The 23,741-nt window shown below is 44.7% G+C and overlaps 1 protein-coding gene across 3 annotated transcripts in view; it reads right to left on the reverse strand.

Moving 5' to 3' along the window:
- MED13 (mediator complex subunit 13) overlaps positions 1-23,741 on the reverse strand; it is a 339,306-nt gene that overhangs the window by 91,844 nt on the left and 223,721 nt on the right. For all 3 annotated transcript variants that reach the window (XR_003939897.1, XM_030185828.1, XM_030185830.1), the window contains one exon: positions 1,012-1,943. Coding sequence is in view for 2 of the 3 variants with exons in the window: in XM_030185828.1 (XP_030041688.1) it covers positions 1,012-1,943 (932 nt within the window). In the remaining variant the exon portion in view is untranslated. The remainder of the gene's footprint in view (positions 1-1,011; positions 1,944-23,741) is intronic.

A 23,741-nucleotide genomic window follows, 5' to 3' on the forward strand; every position in this document is an offset into this window, starting at 1 on the left:
TAAATTGAAACTGCTTTGATGATATTAGTTGGACATTAATGAATAGCATATTTTGGGAGTTTGCAGTTTTTCTTGTTCTCCCCTCCCCCTCACAAATTTTTCTTGGGCTTCCTTTTGTCAGCTTAATAAGGGGTAAATTATATTGATGGTTTACTGATGACATTTCATTTTTGGATTTGACTAATTATATTGTAGGATTACATTTATATGCAGGATTAGCTCTTGTAATAATATTTATTGAAAAAGTTTTTAAAAAGTTGGCAATTTAGGGGGATGGGTGAAACAGATTTTGCAAAAGTTTAAGTAACTGGAGGTGCTTATGGAACAGGAAATTTTGCTTAACAAGTCATTCAGAATTCAACCAAGGCATCACCACTAAACAATCATCTCTTTATCATCTACTAGCTATTCTATAACATATAACATATAACATAAATGGATCATCTAAGCTATTTTCCTGACATGGATTTTGTTCCTTTTCTCAAGTTTAAACAACTTTAAAGTCAATGCTATTATTCTGCTGTCATGTCCTCCAGGTAGGCTTTAAAGTCTGATTAAAACACCTAACTGCCAGGCAAAAGAACACTGCATCAGTTAGGTAATTTATATTCATCACATTCATGGCTCAACTGAACAGATACTGAATGTGCTTTGATCACAATAGTGAGAGTATTTACCAAGTGGTTGAACACTAGCTTCAAAGGACATAATTCCTATTAATCATTCTTACCCTCTTTAGGAAATTTAAAAAAAATTGCACACAGTGAAAACTACTACTACTTAACATTTTTAAAGCGCTACTAGGGTTACGCAGCGCTGTACAATTTAACATGGAAGGACAGTCCCTGCTCAAGGAGCTTACAATCTAAAAGACAGGTGTAGAATCAATCTGATAGTTATCTGCTAAAAGTTTCAGAAAACATCTTATTTTCCAGGCCCTGTGTTCATTACACTTACATGAAAAAAAAGAAGGAGCAAAATTGTAATAAAGCAAAAGTAAAAGATACTTACCATTCCTTTTTGACCAATTATGTAGGCAAGTGCTTTTCACAAGGGTTTCATCAACTTTACCCCCTGACATATTGTCCATAAACTGGCGCCCATGTTCTAATGCTAGGTAGCAGTCGTTACAACAGTCCCTTTCTTCCACACGAACCAAGTTACTAATAGCACCAGTTTTGGGCATGGAATCTTGATCTACAGCTCCAAATGGTGAAAATAAATTAGTGCACTGATCTTGCAGGAGCAGGATCAACTCATCAGGTAATTTCTCAGGTTCTTTCATCCCTCCACTGTTATGATCAACATAAGCAGCCCTGAGAGCTTCAAAACGTTTTTCTACTTCTTTGCCACAATCCGTATTACGTCCCACTATATCTAACTCATCTTCCAGGAAAAGTCCAGAATTGTTGCCAAACTTTCTGTTCATGACAGCACTGAAGCCACAAGTACATCTGTACTGAGCCTCCTGTGTTGGATCTGGGATGTAAACTCCAACATCAGCCCCTTTGATGTTCATGTTGCAAACACAAATGCAACAGCTATCAAAATTACAATCTTTGAACAGGTTTATTACGGACTCAGAAAGAATAAGATTGACATAAAGACTGTGTGCCTCTGGGATAGACGGAACAGTAGCAGGTTCAACAGAATTTAGTGGTCTGCAGGTCGAGGGCGTGGAAGCAGGTGAATACAGATCAGAATTCTCATATTTAACTGAACCTTGAACGCTGGCAGGGCCACCTGCACCACGTGGGGTACGTGGAGTCCTTGGGGTTCGGGGTGTAGGAGCAGAAAAGCGAGGGGTGGCAGGAGATGGGAGAATTCCTGGTCCACTGTTACTGGGAGGCGCACTGTTGGACATTCCAAATGGTGTATGAGTTTGTGGTGTGTAGGTCTGACCATATTCCTGATCCATTGCACTTCCAACACTAGGGATGTTCCTAATAAGTTAGGGGAAATAAATATTAGAAATTAAACAAACACACAAGCATACTTTCAAAACAAAAAGGAAATTTAAAATGATTTTCCACTATGAGATTTCACATACATCAGACATTATGCGTTTATGTGCAGAGAAGGAATGGCAGATGGAAGTAGATAGCAGCACAAATACTGGACAGCGTCTTGCCAGGAGACCAAAGATCAAGAATGCTATATTGCACCTAAGATAAGACCTCTTGGATGTCTCTCTAGCCAAGGCAACATTGTAATCACAGTCATTAAGAGAAGGTATGGGACAGAAACAAAGTAGCCCATGGATATTTTTAAAACTGTGAACAAACAACTTGCAAAGGACAGACCTAAACGAAGAAATTGAATTCCTAGTGCTGGCAAACTGAAAAAGACTAAAAAATATTTAACTATTTAAAAGGAAGGTACATTACTTAGCTAAAACTTCAGTACCACAGTAAACACTGCTAAACTTGTCAGTCCCTTTTCTTCAACTGCAATATCCCAAAAAGATAGCAATTTTGAAAACCAAGAGCATTAATTTATTATTTTTTATTTACCGCCTTATTGAAGGAATTCACTCAAGGTGGTGTACAGTAAGAATAAATCAAACATCAGCAACAGACAATTACAGCAGTAAAAATATTCAAATACAAAGTATGGCATAGTATACTACTTACAATGTCAATACAAAGACGTTTAAGGGTATAAGCAAAGATGGAGCATATAAATAGGTAAGAGAGTAAAAAGAGTTAGAAAGTAAGGTGGCTAATTTAAAGAAAATTGCATATGAGGTCAGACAGATGGTTAACATAGATAGGTAAGAGATGCAGAACATTTTATAACTGCATTCTTTCCAGCTCCACCCATCAATTTCCTTACTTAGCAGAACTTGGCACATTTAGAACATGTGACATTGGCTATTGTTATTGGCAGATTACACTGACTTTGATCCAGATATAACTTGAAACCCAGCTTTACATAGAAACATGAAGGCAGATAAAGACCATGTGACCACCACCCATGTCATCTACTATCCCTTCCTCTCCCTTAGAGAACTTATGTACTTGTCCCAAGTTTTCTTGAATTCAGATAGAATTCAAAACCTCTAGAGGCCAATGAGAATACACAAACCATTGCCACCCTACTTCTACCTAAACCACATAGAAGCAGCCTGATGTGCTTAAGCTGCATGTTAATTCCTAATGCAGTTAGCTGACTGCAGCACTGTAATTATGTAAGTAGAACTTTCCTTCATCTTCACACTGAAGGCCCATGGGTAAAGAAGTCAGACCCAGAGTAAGCAAAGCAGCACTTAAGGAATAAATGAAATAATTTGGGATTCATACAGAATAGTTTATTCATATTTCTGTACTCGCAGCACTACTAAAACAAAGTGATATACTACAACAAAAAATTAATGTTATATTAGAAGTTTAACTTGAACTTACCATCTAACAAAAAAAAAAATCCAACCTGAAACAGATATTTCTGAGTTTGTGTAGTGACTATATCCTTACATAGCTAACTCAACTGTTGCAATTTTCAACATTTGAGCAGTATTCTATCCTCCAGCTTCCACAAGAAACCTACAATCAGTATGTAAAAGTAAAAAAGCATTGTTGCTCACCTGTTAACAGGGTGTTTTCCATAGACAGTAGGATTAAGCATGATGTCATCACATACAGAACAGCTCTTCCCATAGCACAGAAGTTCATGTAACGTTCTAAGCTTGCACGGCCCTGTGTCCAGCAGTCTCCTTAGTTTGAAAGCTTAAGAATTTAGTAAAAACTCAAAGAAGTGGAAGACATTGTGCCCCTAATCAGTCCTCCTGTCTATGGAAAACACCTGCTAGAGGTAAGCAACAATACCTTCTCTGTTGACAAGTGAGACTGGTCAGGCATAAAAGTGGACGATTCCCAAGCTTAAGGGCTACTCACTTTGAAGCAGCCTGCATTGAAATAAAGGAGAAATTAGATCTTACCTGCTAATTTGCTTTCCTTTAGTCCCTCCGGACCGGACCAGGATTGGACTGTTGGGTTGTGCCCGCCTACCAGCAGGTGGAGACTGAGAAAAACTCTGACTCTAGAGAGCCAATAGGAGCCCTGGCCATGTGACCTTAGCCTCAGTATTTGAATAACAAAGCAGGAAAGAAAGAAAGAACTTCTGTGCCGTATGGAATCCTAGCAGCCACAAATTCCTCGGCAAAACCGAGTACTAGAGCTCACCAGCAACTCTCACCAGAGAAGTGGTATGGCCCATTTGTATTAGAGCTCACCAGCAACTCTCACCAGAGAAGTGGCATGGCCCATTCATATAAGAGCTCACCAGCAACTCTCACCAGAGAAGCAGTATGACTCACTTAAGGTTTCATATATATTCCAGCAACTGAGCTCACCAGCAACTCTCAACAGAGAAGTGGTATAACATATTCAAGGCTTTATATATATTCCAGCAACTGAGCTCACCAGCAACTCTCACCAAAGAAGTGGTATGACATATTTAAGGCTTTATATATATTCCAGCAACTGAACTCACCAGCAACTCTCACCAGAGAAGTGGTATGACCCATTAAGGCTTTACATATATTCCAGCAACTGAGCTCACCAGCAACTCTCACCAGAAAAGTGGTATGACATATTTAAGGTTTTATATATATTCCAGCAACCGAGCTCACCAGCAACCACCAGAGAAGTGGTATGGACCACGCAAAGTCATTTTTTTTTTTTTTTTTTTGAAACATTCCACTTCCAAACTTAATAAAAGAATCTAAAGAGTTGATAGAACATGGGAGGGGCCTGGTCCGGTCCGGAGGGACTAAAGGAAAGCAAATTAGCAGGTAAGATCTAATTTCTCCTTCCTTAGCGTCCCTCCGGACCGGACCAGGATTGGACTGTTGGGAAGTACCAAAGCAGTAATCTTACGGGAGGGACAGACATTGAGAATGCGGTAGAGTCCCTGAAAACACCCAAACTAGGATGAATACGAAGCCAAAAGCTTGACGATCCAAGAACCGCCAATAAACTAAATAGAATGACTACAAAGCAAAAAAGCTGAAAAGTCAAGCGACACTGAACATTGTCCCCTACCAAGTGGCCGCTATATAATGTCCCCTACCGCACTATCAGTGCAGCGCAAAGGACAGAGAGACTCGAGAAAAAAAAAAAAAAGACAACTGAAAGAAAGATGGCAAAGGTAGAAGCAGAGCCGCCTGGAAACAAAAAACTGCAATGAATCTACCTCAGCTGAGAAAGTGGAAACCGAGATCCTGAAGTACAATACTCCAGATATCGTAGACTATTGCTGACCTAGCAACAGATTGGAAGTATGTAAAGCCTGTCAGTGAGAAAGTACCTGATCACTAGAAGCTAAATAGGTAAAAACAAGAATGCAGTTAAATACTATGCAGAAGAAGAAGGTACCTAAATCCCTGCTGCAAACTAGACTGAAGGTCCAAATAAACTGACAGCCGCTGCAGTTACCCAACATGAAGAAAACATATCTCAGAGCGCAATTCAAATGAGAGAGAAAGAATCATCTGTAGCTGTTGCCTCTGCAAGCAGATCACCTGAGACTCTTGTCGTAGACCCCAATTAGTGAAAACAGGAATAAATCAACAGCAGACACTTGTTAGTACCTTTCATCTGTTAGATACATATAGAAGTCCATAAAACATTACACAGTTCCAGGAATAACATGTATAGAATGTTTGTACGTTTAGGAATCTAGCCAGGTGCTCATGGTCTGGATTGGCCGTGGACCGAAAGGTGGGCTCGATAGGCCCTTTGAGCTTTTCCCAGTGTGGAATTAAATATGTACTTATGTAGTAGAACTATAAATATACATATATATTTTCACAGATGCAGCTATCAAAAAACTGCTCACTGTGTATATGCTCAACCACCAGACCCAAGTGCTGCACTAGTGAGAATACAGAGGACAACTGAGCGGAGGGAATTCCATCCGAGATAAATATCTGGATACGAGAGGGCATCTATCTCTGCCGCTGACAAGTCTTTTTAGCAAGAGAGTAAGCGAGGCACATGGAAGGTCAGAGCGAAAAGAAATAGTTCTAGAACTGGGACCTCCCCTTAAGGTACTATCCACTGAGAACTCCCAGAAGTATTTTTTTTTTTTTTTTCAATGGTCACGAAATTGATGGGAGTGAAAAGCTGCCAAAAAAGACTACCGAGACTCCAAAGAGAATGAAGAAAAAATTCCTTCTTGGGAGCTAGAAAGTAAAATTTTACTCTGCAAAATAGAGCAAGGTAATGGCCGAAGGCCCAAGAACATCCAGAGAAAACAGAAAGTGGGACGCTTGTAGAGAAGACAAAAAACAGTCTGCGCCAACTTGAGTAAACAAAGAGAGAAAAAATAGAGACATGCTACGAAATCTAATGAGATCACACAGCTCAAAAGAGAGATCAAATGAGAGACCTGGCTACATGCACCCCGTAACCTAGAGTGTGCCCGAAATGCACCACCCGTTGCTTGACCTGACAACTCTGCCAATAAGACTGTCTGTAATGAACCAGACATCTAGGAAAGGATGAACGAGGGAGACGTTGTTTCATGAGCGCCGCTGCTACTACGACCATAACTTAAGAAAAAAGTGCGCAGAGCCGACGTGAGACCAAAGAGCAGGGCAAGAAAACTGGTAATGAGGACCTTCTCATCATCCTCGAATCGTGGACATTACTCCTCCTATACTGAGATGTACTAAGATGTACCGACCCACACCCATAAGAAATGAATGTGATACTTGCAACCTGGATTGACCACAACTGAGGACAGGATGCTGGGCTTAATGGACTCTTAGACTTTCCCCGTATGACAATACTCATATACTAATAGCAAAAATGCACAGGAAGTGAAAGAATCCCCTTCCAATTGAAAGGAAGGTCTGGAGTGAGGACGTATAGAATGAAAATGAAAGGATCACCATATGTTGAGCGTGGACTGAGACACACTGGCCTTTCATTTTACCGGATCTCCCCAAACCTCGTATCATGTCATGCCTCCTTCCTCACTGAGATGTACCGAGATGAACAGACGCACACTCACGAGATATGAATGTGGTATTTGCAATCTGGATTGACCCCATCTGAAAACAGGATGGGGACTCTTGGCCTTTCCCATTATGGCAACACTTATGCCCTTATGGCAAAAAATGCACAGAAAATGAGTGAATCTCCTTCCAAGAGAAAAAAACTCTGGAGAGAGGAAGAATAAAATTAAAATGAAAAGGAATAGACTTGGAAAATACCTATTACGGAAAAGGTGGTGAATTTGTGCCACAGGAGACAAGACTGTACCTGACATCAAGAAAGCTTGAAACAAGACCCTAAAATCTGTAAGGAAGAGAAAGGGATAGCAGATGTTATGGATGGTCATACTGGACAAAACCAGAATGTTTACCATGTGCCCAGGCTGAATAGAGGAAACAAAAATACAAGTAGATGGCGTGAGGACCTCCCACTATCCTTAAGTGGGAGAAAATGCAAATTGACCGGATAACTTTACTCCCTATGTGGACATATATCTTGTAAGTCCTAGAAGAAAACTAAGATAACACATGAGAAACTCCAAGACAGTTGGAAAGTAGAGAAGACGTGAATAAAACATGCCTTCTAAAGCAGCTGAGAAAACTGGGTGCTCGGTAGACAGGACTGAGTCTCCTAGAATATGAGAACCATCTGAACCATGTAGCCTATGCAGCTGTCATCTGCTATGCCAAAGAGAACGCATAGCCATGAAAGAAAATTGCTGAAAGGAAGTAAGACCTTATGTCCAGAATTGCAAAATACGCAACAATTGAGTATCAGACAATGTATTTCATTGCACATGGCATCTGAACCATATAGCCTACGCTCTAGAGAACGTTTGTTAAGATCTTAAAACACTGTATAAGAACATAGCCATGGAGGAAAATTTACTGAAAGGAATTAAGATCTTATATTCAGCATTGTAAAGTACCAAACAATAGACTATCCGGCAATGTAGTTCTATCCACATGGCACCTGAACCAGATAGCCTATGCCATAGAAAATGTTTGTTAAGTTCTTAAAAACACTGTATAACATCATAGCCATGAAGGGAAATGTTTAAAAGGAACTACGATATTATGGCCAGATTTGTAAAGTACTAATCAAGGTGAAATTAGATCTTACCTGCTAATTTTCTTTCCTCTAGACCCTCCAGACCGGTCAAGACGCGTGGGTTATGTCCTCCTACCAGCAGAGGGAGACTGAGAAAACACTAAGCTTTTGAAGCCTGTATATATAACCTGTGCAGAACCTCCACTAGCCAGTATACCCCTGACAAAGCAGAGAAACAAAAAACACTAACAACAACTAGCAACCCTGTACGTGGTCACAGTAAACTGCAAAAACAAGAAACATCTTCCGCTTGCTCTTACGGAAACATGTTCCTTTGCCTTTGATAAAACAGTTGGGCTTCTACAGGTGGACTATCAAAGAAGAGCCCCACCTGTCCCGGACTCCTATCACAAAACAGAAATAAACAGTCTGCAATTAGAGAAACAACAATTTACAGCAGCCAAGAATTATCCAACAAACACACCTCCTGGCCTCCAATACAGACAGGGCGGGCTCTTGACCGGTCTGGAGGGTCTAGAGGAAAGAAAATTAGCAGGTAAGATCTAATTTCACCTTCCTCAGCGACCCTCCAGACCGGTCAAGACGCGTGGGACGTACCAGAGCAGTAACTAACTTATGGGAGGGACCTACTAAGGCCAGAGGTCAAAATTGCTGCCCCAAAGCGCACCTCGTCCTTTGCATGCACAGGAATCCTATAATGCTTCACAAAGGAATGCAACGAAAACCAAACCGCAGCCCGACAAATATCTAACAGAGAAATCATACTATTCTCCGCCCACGAGGCTGCCATTCCCCTAGTGGAATGAGCAGACCAGCCCCTAGGCACCACAGGACCCTTCACCAAGTAAGCAGATGCAACCGCCTCCTTCAACCACCGTGCTATGGTCACCTTAGGAGCCGCTGCACCCTTCTTTGGGCCACCATGAAGAACGAACAAACGGTCAGAGGCTCTGAAGTCCTGAGTTCCAGAGAGATAACAACTCAAAACTCTCCTGACATCCAGCTTGGCAATACCACGCTGCTCCGAATCTCCAGCCATATCACCCAACACTGGCAGAGAGATGACCTGATTAACATGGAACTCGGAAACCACCTTGGGCAAAAAAGGAAAGCACCGTCCGCAACGAAACCTTTCCCTCAGAAAGGACAAAAATGGTTCCCTAAAAGACAAAGCCTGAAGCTCTGAAACACTCCGTGCTGAAGTAATCGCCACCAACAAGACCGCCTTTAAAGATAAATCCTTACAAGATGCCGATACCAGAGGCACAAACGGAGGCCTGATCAAAGCATCCAAAACTAGCTTCAAATCCCACGGAGGCACCATCCGTCACTGAGGCGGACGCAGCAACTTAACACCCTTCAAAAAACGCACTACCTCAGGCACAGACGCGAAGGACTTTCACTGAAGCTTCCCACGAAAACATGACAAAGCTGCCACCTGAACTTTCAGTGTAGACAAGGCCAGACCACTATCAACACCATCGTGCAAAAATTCCAAAACTTCCGCCACCGAAGAGTGAAACGGCCGAACTCGATGGTCTTCACACCAGTGCTCAAAGATTCTCCAAACCCGGACATACGCCAAGGAAGTGGATCGTCTACGGCAACTCAACATCGTAGCAAAGCCACTGGACGAAAGCCCCTTCTTCTTCAACTTGTGCCGCTCAAGAGCCAAGCCATAAGCGAAAACCGAGCCGGATCCGGCATGATTATCGGGCCTTGACACAGAACTGATCCCAACAAAGGCAGGGCCGCCGCCCCTGCCAACCGCACCAGGTCTCCATACCATGGTCGACGCTGCCAATCCGAAGCTACCAGAATCACCCGACCGGAGTGATGTTCGATGCGCTATATTACTCGACCGACTAACAGCCACAGAGGAAACACATACAGTCACTCCCGAAGCCAAGGCAACAGAAGAGTGTCGATTTCCTCCGCTCAAGGGTCTCTTCAGCGACTGAAAAAAAAAAATCTCTGAACTTGCGCATAGCGAGCCGTTGCCCTAAGATCACCGAAAGTCCCCAGACCGACACAACTCACTGGAACACTGACCGAAGAAAAGACCACTCTCTGGGATCTAGAGTGTGCCTGCTGAGATAATCTGCATCTATGTGACCTACCCCGGCCACATGCGCTGCCAAGAGAGCCTGAAGATGAGTTCAACTGCGCCGCCAAGGCTCTTTGTTCCCCCCTTGACGGTTGACATATGCTACTGCCATGGCATTGTCACAGAGCACTCGGACTGCCTTGTGGCGAACCACCGACGTCAAGGCCTGGAGCGCCACCCGAATGGCCCGAGTTTCCAGCCGGTTGATGGACCACTCTGCTTCTGCCCGAGACCACCGGCCTTGAGCTACCTGACTGAGACAATGTGCCCCCCAACCTTGCAGACTGGCATCCGTGACCATTACCAGCCCCTGTGGGGACTCCAACGGCATTCCTTTCCCAAATTGCGCGGACTGAGCCACCAGCGGAGACTGAGACGAGGGGCCACCGACAGCGGACAACACATTTCCAAGTCCTGCGACAGAGGGGACCAACGACTGAGCAGAGCTGACTGTACCTGACGCATGTGCGCCCTGGCCCACGGAACTACCTCTATGGTCGCCGCCATCAGGCCCAGGACCTGACGATAAGTACGGGCCGTCGGCGCCTTCTCTGCAAGGAACCGACGAATCGGACCCTGTAACTTGGAACCAAAAGGCTGCACAAAGGAAAGTGAAGATAAGCTTCCGTCAAATCCAGGGAAGTGAGAAACTCTCCTTTCCTGACCGCACCAGTGACCGACCGCAACGTCTCCATCCGGAAAGAGGGCACCTTGAGTGCCGCATTGACCCTTTTGAGATCTAAAATGTGACGAAAAGTGTCCTCTTTCTTGTGGACCACAAAATAGATCAAATAGCACCCTGAGCGTTGCTGATCTGAAGGAACAGGAACCACGGCTCCCAACGCGAGCAGCCACCGCAGAGTGTCCCTCACTGCTGCCCTCTTGCTCCAAGACCGACAGAGGGATTCCAGAAACACTTCGGGAGAACAGCTTTCGAATTCCAGCGCACATCCGCCTCGAAACACCTTGAGAACCCACTGATCTGACCTGATTTGGGCCCAACTCTGGTAAAACAGACTCAGCCGAGCCCCAACATGCACCAGAGCCTGAGCCCGCACACCTTCATTGGGAATTGTGGCCTGAATACTAACCTCCCGCGGAAAAGCCACGCCCTCCGCGACGACTCTCACGAAAGAACTGTGTGCGCTGGAAAAACCGACCCCTAGAGGTCCTACTACTATTAAACATTTCTATAGCACTACTAGACTTATGCAGCGCTGTACAAATTAACATGAAAAGACAGTCCCTGCTCAACAGAGCTTACAATCTAAATTGGACAAACAGACAGCTAGGGGTAGGTCCCACTCGATCTGCCCGGCCTATACCGCTGAGCCTCCCTAAACCGTCCCCGAGAGGAACTAGTTCTGGCCCCTGCCTTGAACCGAAAATCTGGAAGCCATAGAACCTTGGTATCACTAAGACCTCACACTAACTTGTCCAAATCTTCTCCAAAGAGCATAGCTCCCTTAAGTGGCAGAGACCCACAACCATAGCCATATTTTTTGTCTGAAGTAGGCAACAAATCATAAAAGCCTCAGACAAAAAGGATGAACCCATGTCCAAGTCGGCTAACTCCTGACCCCCAGAAGAACCAACATCTACCGAATCATCCAGGAGCTTCTCGGCCCAACGAAAACATGCCCGAGCTACCAGACCCCCACAAACCGAGGCCTGCAGGGCTAGAGCCGACAAAACAAAACTACGCTTGAGAAAAGATCCCAACTTCTTATCCTGAGGATCACGGAGAGCCGTTCCTCCATCAACCGGGATAGCCGTAGCTATAATTACTGCCGTCACTACTGCATCTACCGTGGGAGCCTTAAAGGAATCCATATCATCCTGAGGGAGGGGATAAAGCCCCGCCATTGCCTTTGCCACCTTACACGGCAAATCCCATTCCTGACAAATCATCTCCCGGAGATCCTTGTTCATAGGGAAGGATCACGCCTGACGCTGAATGCCCTTCACCAACAGATCCTGGACAGTTTCCCCCCAACGCCACCTCAGGACCAAACTGAAGGGTGGACGACACCTGATCTATGAGTTCTGACAGCTCATCTCTATGGAAAATCCGCACTACTGAAGGATCCTCTCCAGGAATCCAACAATCCTGCTCCTGAGAGCCGTCAATTCCATCTGACTCCCCCAGATCACTAAGCGCAGCTTCTGCAGCTACAGGAGAAAAACATTGCCTGTTCTCTGACCACTCTAACCGTGGTCTCTCAGCCAAGACGGAAATAGCCCCCTCTTCCAATTGGGGGGGGGGGGGGGGAGGGAGGGGGTCCCGATCTCCAGGCCTGATACCGCGTCCAGACAAAATCTGGAGGAAAGCCCACCATTCCTGGACCGTCATTAGGCCCTTTTGTGCCAAAAACGGAGGCCGCAGGCCCAAAACCAGCCGGCTCCATGGGCCGCGTCAGACTCAAGATGGTGGCTGTTCCCGCCGAAACTGTTCCCGCTGACAGCGGCCCTGCCTACGCTCCCGTTGACCCGGAGACTCCCGACACCATCGATCCCTCCGCGGTCAAGTCGGGGGGTGCCGCAGCCACCTTTATAGGTGCACCGCAAAGCTACACTGAGCGCCCGGCGCCTCTACCCCTCGCCACGAGCACGCGCGACATCGGAGGAGCTGGGCCGCCATAAACCACGAGGGAAGGGAAAAGCTGTTCCGCAAACGCGCCAAACCAAAACTCACTCACACTGCAAAAGCACTGGAGAAAGCGCTGCTCTCTCGTTCCAGCAAGGAATCAAAACCCCCGTTCGGTCCGCTGAAAATAAAGAAATAAATGCCCTTAAAGGCACAGTACTCCAACTCTGGCAGCTGGAAATTGTAAGGCACTCAAGGCTACAATACTGAGAAAGCAGCCGAGGCACAAAGCTGCCAAGCAAAACGAAATAGAATAACTGACCTTAAAGGCACAGTACTCTAATTCTGGCATCTGGAAATTGTAAGGCACTCAAGGCTACAATACTGAGAAAGCAGCCGAGGCACAAAGCTGCCAAGCCAACAGAAATAGAGAGCAGCACAGGGGGAGGGACCCAAACATAGGTGTAACACCCCAGGGGGAAAAACTGGGCCCCACCAGACCCAGGGCCCCAAAGCACTTTTTTTTTTTTTTTTTTTTTTTACACACACGTACAGGGTACTGCAACAGAATAAAGTTTGGAAGGAAAAAATCCTACGACCCAATGACAAACTACCTCACCAGATTATTGGAGACTGCACAGGCTGTCAACTGCTACCTCTGCTGAGACTGAGAAAATACTGGCTAGTGGAGGTTCTGCACAGGTTATATATACAGGCTTCAAAAGCTTAGTGTTTTCTCAGTCTCCCTCTGCTGGTAGGAGGACATAACCCACGCGTCTTGACCGGTCTGGAGGGTCGCTGAGGAATTGACTATTAGACAATGTAGTCCTATTCACCAGGAAATGAGAAAGACACAGAGTGACGTACACTGGACCCCCATAAAAACTGCGCTAGACAATAGCGAAGACCTTTCCTCCAAACATCACACACAAGGGAAAGGAATAGGAAAATGATTATTTTGGAGTTGAGATACAATTTAATTCGCCCAATTGTCAAAAACAGAGAATTCCCGACTGAGCTGCACTTTGAATCGGAGTCTTGCCAAGAACAAAGAAATCGCCAACTGAGCTGCACTTTAATTCACAACATTGCTAGCAACCAAAAAGTCTCCGACGGAGAAAAAACAGAGGGAAAAACAAAATGAGCGCCATTCGCATCGTAGCATTTCTTTTTTTTTTTTTAATAGCTTGAAAAATACATGTAAAAATTAATTGCAGGGCAAATATACTACCAATTGCCCCAACTACCGGAGAAAACAATATCTCCTTTCCATTGCACAAACAGCCAAACACAGTAAAAGCAGAAAAACGCTGCCGCGTCAAGGGAAATTGCAGCTGCAAGCAAAACAATGGCGGCCAAGCGCGCCAAAATGAGAAGAATAAAGTTCGGGGGAGAAAACCACTGACCGGACCGACGAAGAAGCAGGAAATCCGTGCCGCCGAAAAACAGATAGCCTATGATGCCGCACAAACCATGGTTTAGCCTCTGGCCCGAACAGGAACCGTCAATACAGCTCCCAAGCTATACAGACCCGTCCAAGAGCGAGCACGCGCTTAACAGTTCGCGCCTCTTTTTTTTTTTTTTTACAACTACCGCCGCTAACAACGCCGGATAGCAGAGGAAAAATAATGAAGATGACAAAAAAAAAAAATGCCGATTAAAGTCACAGACGCTGACTTATCACTTTTTTTTTTTTTTTTTAAATAGCTCCGCCAGAAAAGAAATAAAGACTCTTCAAACAGAATAAGACAAAAGAGCTACCTGCTCGTTATAAGCCTGGGGAAAGCAAAAAACTACTTCCTTTAAATTCCTTTCAATTGAATTAATTCTTTTAATTTTCTTTTACTTGATTTAATTATTTAAAAACAGCTGCCTATTAAAAATGGCTGCCTCTCCCTAAGACGGTACACCTTTCCAGAGAAAGGGACGGCCCTTCCCTGCTAAGCCAGGGAGATGGGGAGGAAGGGGGGTGGACTCGAGACACCCGAGTTTAACACCCCAGAGGCTGTCAAAGAAAGAAAAGAAACCCTGTCAAGCCTCTAATTACGATTCCAGGCAAGGAAGAAGTATTATAAATATATCTGTAATATCTTATAAAGAAAGAGAGAGAGAGAGAGAGAGAGAGACTAATGGGCTCACTTCCTACCTGCTGAGAGACTGAGAAAATACTGGGGCTAAGGTCACATGGCCAGGGCTCCTATTGGCTCTCTAGAGTCAGAGTTTTTCTCAGTCTCCACCTGCTGGTAGGCGGGCACAACCCAACAGTCCAATCCTGGTCCGGTCCGGAGGGACGCTAAGGAATGTGTATTGCTTTAGATGGCCAACACAGTTCGACCAAAAGCACTGTACTTTATTGAGACTTGGTTCAAACAGTGCAAAGTAAAGGTATGCAGCAAGGACTACTTCACTACTTTTCAAATTTTATCCAGTGAAGCAAATTTTAGGAGAACCAAATTAGCTGCAATTGCTCTAATTTGTTGAGACTTTACCATTCAGAGTACCATTTGCTTGCTTATAACTTAAGTAAAGAGGTGTGGTAGCCGTGTTAGTCCACTCTTAAAGGTTATCAATATAAATCAAACAAAATAAAACATGGAAAAGAAAATAAGATGATACCTTTTTTATTGGACATAACTTAATACATTTCTTGATTAGCTTTCGAAGGTTGCCCTTCTTCGTCACATTGGAAAAAAGCAAATGTGGTAGCAGATAGTATATATAAGAGAAAGTAATGCTTTGATGTTTCTTTTATATATACTATCTGCTACCACATTTGCTTATTTCCGATCTGACGAAGAAGGGCAACCTTCGAAAGCTAATCAAGAAATGTATTAAGTTATATCCAATAAAAAAGGTATCATCTTATTTTCTTTCCATGTTTTATTTTGTTTTATTTCTATTGATAACCTTGCTTATAACAAAACTGGTTACAAAATGTCAGCCAATTTGCTACAACTACCATGTTTCCCCGAAAATAAGACACTGTCTTATATTTATTTTTCCTCCCCAAAACGCGCTAGGTCTTATTTTCGGGGGGATGTCTTATTTTCTGGGAAATATCAGTCGCCCCCCCACCACCCGCGGTCGCCTGCCCCCCCCCCCCCCCCCCCCCCCCGTCGTTCCCGGAACTAACCTGAAGCTCCCTTTCACCTTCGCAAGTTCGGATTCGGAGCAGCAAGCAGCAGCAGGGCAGACCTCTCCTTCCTTCCGTGCCCCGCCCTCGCCTGACGTTATGTTACGTCAGGCGAGGGCGGGACACGGAAGAAAGGAGAGGTCTGCCATGCTGCTGCTCCAAATCCGAACTTGCGAAGATGAAAGGAGCTTCAGGTTAGTTCCGGGAGCGACGGGGGGGGGGGGGGGGGGGGGGGGGCGCGACCTCGGGTGGCTCTCGGTGGCCCTGCTTAAAAAAAAAAAAGTTTGGTAGGTCTTACTTTTGGGGGGGGGGGGGGGGGGGGGGATGTCATATTTTAAATTTGCAGGAAAACCCCGGTAGGTCTTATTTTCAGGGTAGGTCCTATTTTCGGGGAAACACGGTATTTTGGCAACTGGTATTGTAGTTCATATGAGGCAAAAGGAAACAAAGCTGCTTTTTAGGTAGTACTCAAAGACTCTGTTACAGTGGAGAGCGGAGGGATTTCTCACATGGATTTTTATGAGGTTTTGGACTGAATGAAGTACTATTTCCTCACTGATGTGGAAAGGTGTATTACTACCTTAGGTAAGAACTTGGGATAAGCTTGAAGAACTACCTTCTGATGAAACTGTGTGTATGGCACACGGTTGGGGTCCACTTACTCTTCTAGCAGAGAGCACTTTCCATGTAAAATGCTTCAAAGAACTGGACTCCAGTGGTTCAAATGGCAACTCCATAAGAGAAGATAAAACTAGACTAAGGGAGTAAATGACATCACTCAAATGGGCAGATATCTAAGGAAAGTTTCAGACCCAGACCTATGAAATTGTACTTTAAAAAGTCCTAATGAACCCGCTTGCTGATATAATTGTGTTGGCGTGTGGCAAAGTATTCATGGAAGTTACCCATAAACATTGTGATTATGTATGAAGCACCACATAGGTATTCTTTTCTATTTAAAGCATAGGCACACTTAGTGGATAATTTGCTTCTGGCTATTACTATATCTTGGATAGATGTTGGTAGACCTAAATGAGAGACTACATGCTTCTCAAGTTCCATGCTATGAGGGCTAATGACTTCAGATTTGGATGAAGGAGAAGGCCTTTGCGTTGAGTGACTAATGTTGGAAATCCCAGGAGCCTGTATCATGATAAAACTGCTAGCCATTTTAGAAAATAAAACCAGTTCAGTAGAGGCCAGTATGGAAGTATTAGAATCATGATGCTTGACCTTTGCTATGAGCAGAATTGGGGGGGGGGGGGGGGATTATATATAAAGAGGAGACTAAGTTCAGGAAATTACAGGTGCATCTGGGGTTAGGCGGTCAGGAGATGGAAGAATACAGCAGTAGAGAGGAAACAACGTTTTTGCTGCTGTTGCAGAGGTTGACTTGAGGGGTATCCCACTCCCAAAAGATAGCCTGCACAGTTGTTGTATATATGGACTACTCATAAGACTGGAGACCTCTGCTCAGCTTGTTGGCTATACAGCTCTGAATTCTGGAAATATAAGCCACTGGTATATGTATGTGACTGATCATTGTAAAGTCCCAAAATCTTTGTTGCTTCCTAGCAGAGATGTATGGATCCCATTCCTCCTTGTTAAAATAAAACACTGCCACCTGACAGTTTGAATTATCAACTGGTATGTCCTGGAGCAAGTGAATAAAGACTTGAAGGGCATAGAATATAGTTCAGAACTTTATTTCTCAGACTTTGCAGACATTCACTACATGTGCCAAGTACTGATATAAGCTCCCCATGTCTGTGATCAGCACATCTGTTAGGACAGGACAATGTTGTGGTGGAGCAAAGGAAATACCTGCTGTAATATCTGTGTTGGGAAGTCCACTACTGAAGCACATTTGAAGCTTAACTGAGGATCAATGGTGACAAAGAGGTTGTGATCATTAATTCTACTGGAACTTGTTGTTTCATTTTCAGACGAGCAAAACAGCACTACCACTGGTGCTATTCATGTGTTCTGGACATGTAAAATGAGGGCCTGAATTCTTTCTTCTGAGAGGAAGCTCCCTGCTTAAACTGTCTTCACAATTGCGTGTATAAAAAATGGTGTTTGTAAGGTGAAAGGTGGACCTCTGAAGGTATATTGTCTCATCTTGAGGGTTAGGGCATGGATTTCCAAAGGAGCTGCTAGACACCAGTAACTAGGGTATAGGAAAACTAAAGTGACCCTGCTCATGGAGGTGAGTACCTACCACTACAAGGCAGATGGCAGGCCAAACAGAAAGACCTTGTACTGAAAAAGTCTGTTTGAAGCATAAAACTCAGACACTTTCTGTAAAAAGGATGGCTTGGTATATGTGTAGACACATTGTTGAGATTTAGGATATGTAACCAAGCCTTTTTCATGTTAGAGTAGAGAAAGTATGAGTGAGAGTGGGATGTTTGACCACGGAAATTCAAATCCTGGAGACAAGAATCTTAAAAAGCTTATTTATTGATGAAAAGACTCGACACAACTGTTGTGTTTCGGCCGTCAGGCCTGCATCAGGAGTCTATAAAACATACATATGCAAAGAAAAATTAAGTTTTATGTTTTTACTTAATTTTTCTTTATTTGCATATGTATGTTTTATAGACTCCTGATGCAGGCCTGACGGCCGAAAAACAACAGTTGTGTCGAGTCTTTTCATCAATAAACAAGCTTTTTAAGATTCTTGTCTCCAGGATTTGAATTTCCATGGTCAAACATCCCACTCTCACTCATACTTGTGTTTTCCTGTGGGGAGTTTGAGTTCTCCGCTTGGCTGCGGATTTTTCTGGAGAGTAGAGAAAGTGCATAGACTACTGCTGCACAAGTAGTCTATAGTATTAGACTGAAAGAAGACAGACTTCTAAGAATCTGGTATAAGTTATGTGAGTCTAAGAGCTGATCCCATTGATTCGCCAAATCCCATTGCAAACTAGATATTTGTCCAAACAATCTCATGAAATCAGCTCCTCAACAGTTCATAATAGACCTAACGAACCACGTAAATTTCATGCTACAAAACGGACTTTTCCCAAAGGAAAAAGGAAAAATTTTACTCACCCCAATACCCAAAGATAAAAAGAAAAACGCGAGCGAAATTACCAACTACAGACCAGTAGCATCTATTCCACTAATAACCAAAATAACTGAAGGGATGGTAACCAAACAACTCACAAATTATCTAAATAAGTTCTCAATACTGCATGATGCCCAATCAGAATTCCGATCAAATCACAGCACAGAAACAGTACTAATTACCCTAATGACCAAATTCAAACAAATGATTGCCACCAGCACCAACATACTCCTCTTACAATTTGACATGTCAAGTGCCTTTGATATGGTCGACCACGGAATCCTATTACACATACTCGAATATTTTGGAATTGGAGGCAATGTCCTAAATTGGTTCAAGGGGTTCTTAACCATGCGCTCATATCAAGTCACATCAAATTCAACCATGTCTGCAGCATGGACACCTGAATGTAGAGTACCACAGGGATCCCCTCTCTCGCCAACAATTTTCAACCTAATGATGACCCCCTTGGCAAAACTTCTATCAAATCATAACCTTCACCCTTACATATACGCAGATGATGTAACGATATATATTCCCTTCAAACAAGACATTAACGAAATCTCCAACGAAATCAACCAAAGTCTACATATCATGAATACCTGGGCAGATGCATTCCAATTGAAACTGAATGCAGAAAAAACTCAATGCCTCATACTTACCTCCCAATACAACACAAATAAATTCACCGCTATTAATACACCAAAACTACAATTGCCAATCTCCGAAACTTTAAAAATCCTTGGAGTCACTGTCAACCGCCACCTAACACTTGAGGCTCATGCAAACAACACAACCAAAAAGATGTTCTACTCCATGTGGAAACTGAAAAGAATAAAACCATTCTTTCCGAGATCCGTCTTCCGTAACCTAGTGCAATCACTCGTACTTAGTCATTTAGACTACTGTAACTCACTATATGCAGGCTGCAAAGAACAAATACTGAGGAAACTACAAACAGCCCAGAATACAGCAGCCAGACTCATCTTTGGAAAACCAAAATACGAAAAAGTGCAAAACCCTTACGTGAGAAACTGCACTGGCTCCCACTCAAAGAACGTATCACCTTTAAAGTATGCACCTTAGTCCACAAAATCATTCACGGTGAAGCCCCTGCATACATGACTGACTTAATAGACCTGCCACCCAGAAACGCTAAAAGAACATCCCGAACTTTCCTCAACCTCCACTTCCCTAACTGCAAAGGGATAAAATACAAAGTACTGCATGCATCAACCTTCTCCTATATGAGCACGCAACTCTGGAATACACTACCACGTAACCTGAAAACGATCTACGAATTAACCGACTTCCGCAAACGATTGAAGACTTATCTCTTCGAGAAAATCTACTGCAAGGATCAAAACACATGAAGCCCATACACACCAACAGAAATGAATCAATACACTCTCCTTGAATTCTCTCACCCCGCATTTCCACAACAATTAATACACCACCCACAAATAAAACTGTTATACCCTAAGGTTATCTGCTATTGTTCTATCGCCCCATCTTTTCCCCATTGTATCATTCCATTGTTCTACGCCCCAAAGATGTTCTGACTTGACTCTGTCTCTCATAACTTTTCACAATGTAACCATAATTGTACTGTAACATATTGTACTTCCATCACTCACAATGTATTGTAAGCCACACTGAGCCCGCAAATAGGTGGGAAAATGTGGGATACAAATGCAATAAATACATCTGGAGGCTGGGTAGTAAACCTGAGTTGACAGCCTGTTTTGATTATATTCAGAATGCATCTTGGGTGATTTTTTCCCAGGACTGAAAGAAGTGACCCTGATGCCCCACAGAGGTTTCAACTGTGGAAGCTTAAAGCTAAAAATAAGCCTGATGTTTTGACTAAGCAAGCAGAGCCTGCTTTGGATGAGCACTTTCTTGTTGATGAGGTGTGATAAAGACAAGGATGCTGGAGCTGCTGAGGTGGTTTTTGATAAGGATAAAATGCCCTTTTATGGTGGGGGAAAAGAATACACTTTGTACTAAATGATTTAAATGGTGCACTTTGGGGATGACTCAGATGACAGTGGGTTGGCACAGAGATGTTGTAGAGTGGAGCAATAACCCTATATAATATCCTGTCTCCTTCACTTTATCATCAAATATGGATTGTCCCATTCAAAGACCACCTGCTAATTTGGATTAGATTTCATCACATAATCACATGGGAGTAATTAGCAAGGTAATTAAATTTGCTGATGACACAAAGTTATTCAAAGTAGTTAACTCGCGACAGAATTGTGAAAAATTACAGAAGGACCTTACGAGACTGGGGGACTGGGCGGCTAAATGGCAGATGACGTTTAATGTGAGCAAGTGCAAGGTGATGCATGTGGGGAAAAAAGAAGGTAAAATTATGTTTCATACCTGATAATTTTCTTTCCATTAATCATAGCTGATCAATCCATAGACTGGTGGGTTGTGTCCATCTACCAGCAGGTGGAGATAGAGAGCAAACTTTGCCTCCCTATATGTGGTCATGTGCTGCCGGAAACTCCTCAGTATGTCGATATCCAAGCTCCATCCGCAGGACTCAGCACTTAGAGAATTACACCCACAAAGGGACACTCTGCCCAGCTCACCACCGCCGAAACGGGGGAGGGGAATTAACCCAGCTCATCCCCACACAAGTGGGGGAGGGGAATCTGTCCAGCTCATCCCCGCGGAGCGGGGGAGGGACACCACCCCGCCGATGCGGGGGGATCTGGCTTATCCTGCAACCGCGGGAGGAGCTGACTGACCCTAACACCGCCGAAGCGGGAGGGGTACAAAGCTGCCCTACAGCCGCACGAAGCGGGAGGGAGTGCCGGCAGAATTTAAGTCTCAATCCAGCCCCGTAAAACGGAGGGGAGAGGAATGCAGCAGCTCACTGTAACACAAACTCGTCTCAACTCTTGAAGAATCCAAGTGAAAAAACTTGAACACGAAGTCCTCCTGAAGTAACTGAAGACTAAACTTGAACCTAAAATTCAACCAGAATATAAACAGTACAGATATCTGGGAGGGGCTATGGATTGATCAGCTATGATTAATGGAAAGAAAATTATCAGGTATGAAACATAATTTTACCTTCCATATCATCATGCTGATCAATCCATAGACTGGTGGGATGTACCGAAGCAGTACTCACCCAGGGCGGGACATTGAAATCCCTGACCGCAACACTGAAGCTCCAAACCGGGCCTCCGCCCGAGCAGCCACAGTCAAGCGGTAATGTCTGGAGAAGGTATGGGCCGACGCCCAAGTTGCCGCCTTGCAAATCTCTTCCAAGGAGACGGACCCGGCCTCTGCCATCGAGGCCGCCTGAGCTCTAGTGGAGTGGGCCTTCAACTGAATAGGCGGCACCTTCCCCGCGGCCACATAAGCCGCTGCAATGGCTTCCTTGACCCATCTTGCCACTGTAGGCTTAGCAGCCTGCAGACCCTTACGAGGACCTGCAAACAGGACAAACAGATGATCCGACTTCCGGAAATCATTGGTCACTACCAAGTATCTGATGATGACCCGTCTCACATCCAGATATTTGAGAGCAGAATACTCTTCTGGGTAGTCCTCCCTACGAAAGGAAGGGAGACAGAGCTGCTGACTCACATGGAAGCGAGAAACAATCTTGGGTAGGAAGGAAGGCACTGTGCGAATAGTCACTCCTGCCTCAGTGAACTGCAGAAAAAACTCTCAACAAGAGAGTGCCTGGAGCTCGGAAACTCTTCTGGCTGAAGTGATAGCCACCAAAAAGACTGCTTTCAATGTCAGGTCTTTCAGAGATGCCCTCGACAAGGGTTCAAAAGGCGGCTTTGTAAGGCTCTTAGCACCAGGTTGAGATTCCACGCAGGCACCACTGAGTGCAGAGGAGGGCGCAGGTGATTAACTCCTATGAGGAAACGCACCACATCTGGCTGCAAAGCCAGGGAAGCACCCTTCAGGCGGCCCCTGAAGCAAGCCAGGGCCGCTACCTGGACTTTCAGGGAACTGAGCGACAGGCCTTTCTCCAGACCTTCTTGCAGGAACGCCAGCACTGAAGAAATTGGAGCAGTAAATGGAGAAAGTGACCCTGCTTCACACCATGCTGCAAAGGTCCGCCAAACCCTGGCGTAAGCAGTAGAAGTAGAGCGCTTCCTCGCTCTCAGCAGAGTGGCGATGACCTTGTCTGAGAAGCCCTTCTTCCTCAGACTCTGCCGCTCAATAGCCAGGCCGTAAGACCAAAGGGGGAGGGATCCTCCATCACCACGGGACCCTGATGTAACAGGCCCTGCTCCACTGGCAGTCGCAGAGGTTCGTCCACTGAGAGCCTGATCAAGTCCACATACCAGGGACGTCTGGGCCAATACGGACCCACCAGGATTATCCGGCCCGGATGCTTTGCCACCCGGTCCAGCACCCTGCCCAACATGGGCCAGGGCAGGAACACATAGAGAAGCTCTTGTGTCGGCCACTGTTGGAGAAGAGCATCTACTCCCAGGGATCGAGGGTCCCGTCCTCTGCTGAAAAAGCGCGGCACTTGGCAATTGGCCGATGACGCCATCAGATCTAGGCTCGGCTGGCCCCAGCGCTTCGTGATGTCCAAGAACGCCTGAACAGATAGCTGCCACTCTCCGGGCTCCAAGGTATGGCGACTGAGAAAGTCCGCCTTGACATTCATGACTCCGGCAATGTGGGCCGCTGACAGCTGTTCCAGGTTCGCTTCCGCCCACTGGCATAGATTCATGGCCTCCTTGGCTAGAGGGGCGCTCTTGGTACCTCCCTGG

Source organism: Microcaecilia unicolor, chromosome 13, assembly GCF_901765095.1.
Source record: "Microcaecilia unicolor chromosome 13, aMicUni1.1, whole genome shotgun sequence".
NCBI lineage: Eukaryota > Metazoa > Chordata > Amphibia > Gymnophiona > Siphonopidae > Microcaecilia > Microcaecilia unicolor.